This window comes from Musca domestica, unplaced genomic scaffold (assembly GCF_030504385.1).
Source record: "Musca domestica strain aabys unplaced genomic scaffold, Musca_domestica.polishedcontigs.V.1.1 1, whole genome shotgun sequence".
NCBI lineage: Eukaryota > Metazoa > Arthropoda > Insecta > Diptera > Muscidae > Musca > Musca domestica.
This window is the reverse complement of record NW_026712114.1, coordinates 30,589,071-30,591,770: the sequence shown is the minus strand read 5'-3', so window position 1 is coordinate 30,591,770 and position 2,700 is coordinate 30,589,071. Positions and strand designations below refer to the sequence as shown.

The window sequence follows — 2,700 nt, the reverse complement described above, 5'->3', positions numbered from 1 at the left end:
ATGGTCTGTTTTCAAATGAGCTATTAAAAGATTTGCCTTATCAAAATGCTTACGGCAACGAAAGCAAATATACATTTTGAATTGTACTTTAATTATTGTTGCAGAAATTAATAAGTGAAGTCAAATTAACTGATTTTATATCATATACAGTATTAATTTCATAAAAATATTTTTGGATAAAAATCCATGGAATTTGGCAGGCATTTGGATATTTTAAAGAAAGTGCATGAAAAATTTTAAAACATGTATCTAAACATTCGAGGAACGATTGAAATTTTAACAAATTGTGGTTAAAAAAAACATAAAAACCTTTTATATTGAAATCGGACAAACCCTCCACAATTATAAATGGCTGTATAGTTAATCCAGCATTGTAATACTTTTCAGTGACTGTATCAATTTGCCTTTTATAATCGTTAATTGTCGGTAGTCGCAGTACGAAACTTTCCTGCGAATCAGCTATTGTTACTTTTTTTCGTAATTTACCGTTTCCACATTTAAACCTAGCAGGTGATGGTAAAACTGAATTCAACAGTATTGCGTATATATAATCTTGAGCATCTGCAACCGAAATATAAAATAAATATTACTTTTAATGTTTATGATAAATCAGGAATTAAAATTTACCTATGCTGCTTGCCGTCAAAACATTTGCGAAGAGTTGTTTGCAATGTTCGTTATGAATATTTTTCCCATAATAATTGTAAATTTTTTTCTTAAATTGGTCCCATTTAGAAAGTAGAAGATTGCCTTTCTGTGGATACATAATATCGAAATCAATGTTGACCTAAAACGAAACATTAGTATCCATATACAAATAAATAGCTCATGGCTACTTACCAATTCTGAAGCTCTTGCATCGGACAACTTCGTCCATTCAAGGAGAAATGTATGGCTACTTAAATTTTTTATATCTCTTTGCCGTATGTTAAAAGATCTTTTCCATTTTTCGCAGATCGATCCCCAATCATTACATTCTCTTAGTAAGGAAGCTTTCAATGAATTTTCAACTGATTCATCAATTTCGGGAACATCTTTGTTACAAAAATTAGGAGATGTGTGAGTTGCTGCTTTGCTTGTGCTAGGCTCGGAAATCAAAAGCTTTATTCTTTTGGACTTCTTGTTTCTATACTTGGCATAAAGTTTTCCGCTTGCGTTGTTCTTTCCTTTTCTTGAAATGTAATAATAATCCTAAAAATAAAGACATATTATAAGTTAAGAAACTACATAATCAGATACGTTGTTTATATTGTTAATCTTACCCTCATTTCGTTTTCAAGAGGAAAAACGGAACAAATTTCATCCAATATGCGCATATAGTCTTGAGTGTAAAGAGTAACATTGTTGGTTAAAATATCTTCAATAATTATATTAATTATATCATCTCTTTGCTCGTCACTTAATTTCTTATTAACGCTACTACATTCAAGCGCTAGTTTCCCCTTCGAGGTATGTGTTAACAATTCCGTTAGATCCTATATTAAATAAAAAAACTACATTAACTATGCTTACACAAATATTACTCTTACCTTACCTCTGACAAAATTCCTTTGGCTTTTGAGCAGTTCGAACCTGTAGTGTCGGGAGTACCAGGAGTACTTGCAGGTGTCTCGTTGCGTTTCCACCATTCACCTATTTTAGATGGAACTGACATAGTTTCGTCATCAATCCCGAGCTATTGTTATGACAATATTAATACTGAGTTCAACTCTGTAAAACAAATAATACGTACCTTTCGTTTTTTCCAAGCAAAGAGCTTTTCTCTGAATTCAACACGCAGTCCCAATGGTGGCACTGCTTCCTTTAAATCTTCTTTTTTCAAGTACTGCAAGCTGCGAAATGTTACATGTGATGCTAAAAGAACAAAAAAGAAAATTCTTTGTTAATTACACTGATTAACTGAAAAATTCATTTTTATTTACTTACCTTTTAATTGTTCAAAAAGCGACTCCATATTTATTCCTTTTAAGAACTCCCTTAACATATAATCGTCCTCATTGTTTTCCGCATCTTGACTGCTGCAATGGTTTGTATCGCGAACCACAACAATATTGCCATCGATTTCTAACAACTCACCAATGATATTTTGAGGATCTTGCGAATTATTATTCATTTTCAATAAATTTTTTGCACAATGCGTCCTTTCTCTTTCAATAACACGGAAAAAATGGTAAATATGCAGCCGATTGCACACGAGTAAAAAAAATGACAACGGTGGTGCATGATTCATACACGGTAGTTGCTAAAATGGCAACGATCGTGTACGATTCATGCACGTCGGTGTACAAAGTAACAACGGTGGTGCATCATTATGCAGGTGGTGGTGCATAATTCATACACGACCGGTGTCATATTGACAACGACCGTGTGTGAATCATGCACCACCGTTGTCATTTTTTACTCGTGTGTAATCGGCTGCAATTACCAATATTACAAATGGACAAATTAAGCACGGCTGTTGTTGGTACCGAAAGTTGACCACGTCTCGGTGTCAATTTGAGCACGTTCGTGCACAATTCACCAACAGCCGTTGTTGAAAAATATAACAACGGGTCGTTGCGAAAATGACAACATACGTGCTTGATTTCGCAACGGGATTTTTCCCTCAGTGTAGATTCGATAAGGACATATTTAAAAAGTAATAAATTCTTATAAATATCTGCTATCAATTTATCTGGGGTGAAATAAAAAAACTGCAAC

The 2,700-nt window shown here is 33.5% G+C and overlaps 1 protein-coding gene across 2 annotated transcripts; it reads right to left on the bottom strand.

Annotated features, from left to right (window-relative positions):
- Positions 1 to 201: 201 nt before the first annotated feature.
- Positions 202 to 2,374, bottom strand: LOC131804028 (uncharacterized). Of its 2 annotated transcripts, none has more exons than XR_009342875.1 (4): positions 1,733 to 2,374; positions 1,535 to 1,675; positions 628 to 1,475; positions 202 to 561 (listed from the first exon to the last, which is right to left on the bottom strand). XR_009342875.1 is itself a non-coding variant. In XM_059126250.1 (4 exons), the coding sequence occupies exons 2-4, from the start codon at positions 1,652 to 1,654 to the stop codon at positions 643 to 645; spliced, it is 882 nt and encodes a 293-aa protein (XP_058982233.1). In that variant the 5' UTR covers positions 1,655 to 1,675; positions 1,733 to 2,374; the 3' UTR covers positions 202 to 642. The 2 variants fall into 2 exon arrangements, 1 of the variants encoding a protein (XP_058982233.1); XM_059126250.1 differs by having other exon boundaries at positions 202 to 1,191; positions 1,263 to 1,475.
- Positions 2,375 to 2,700: the final 326 nt, after the last annotated feature.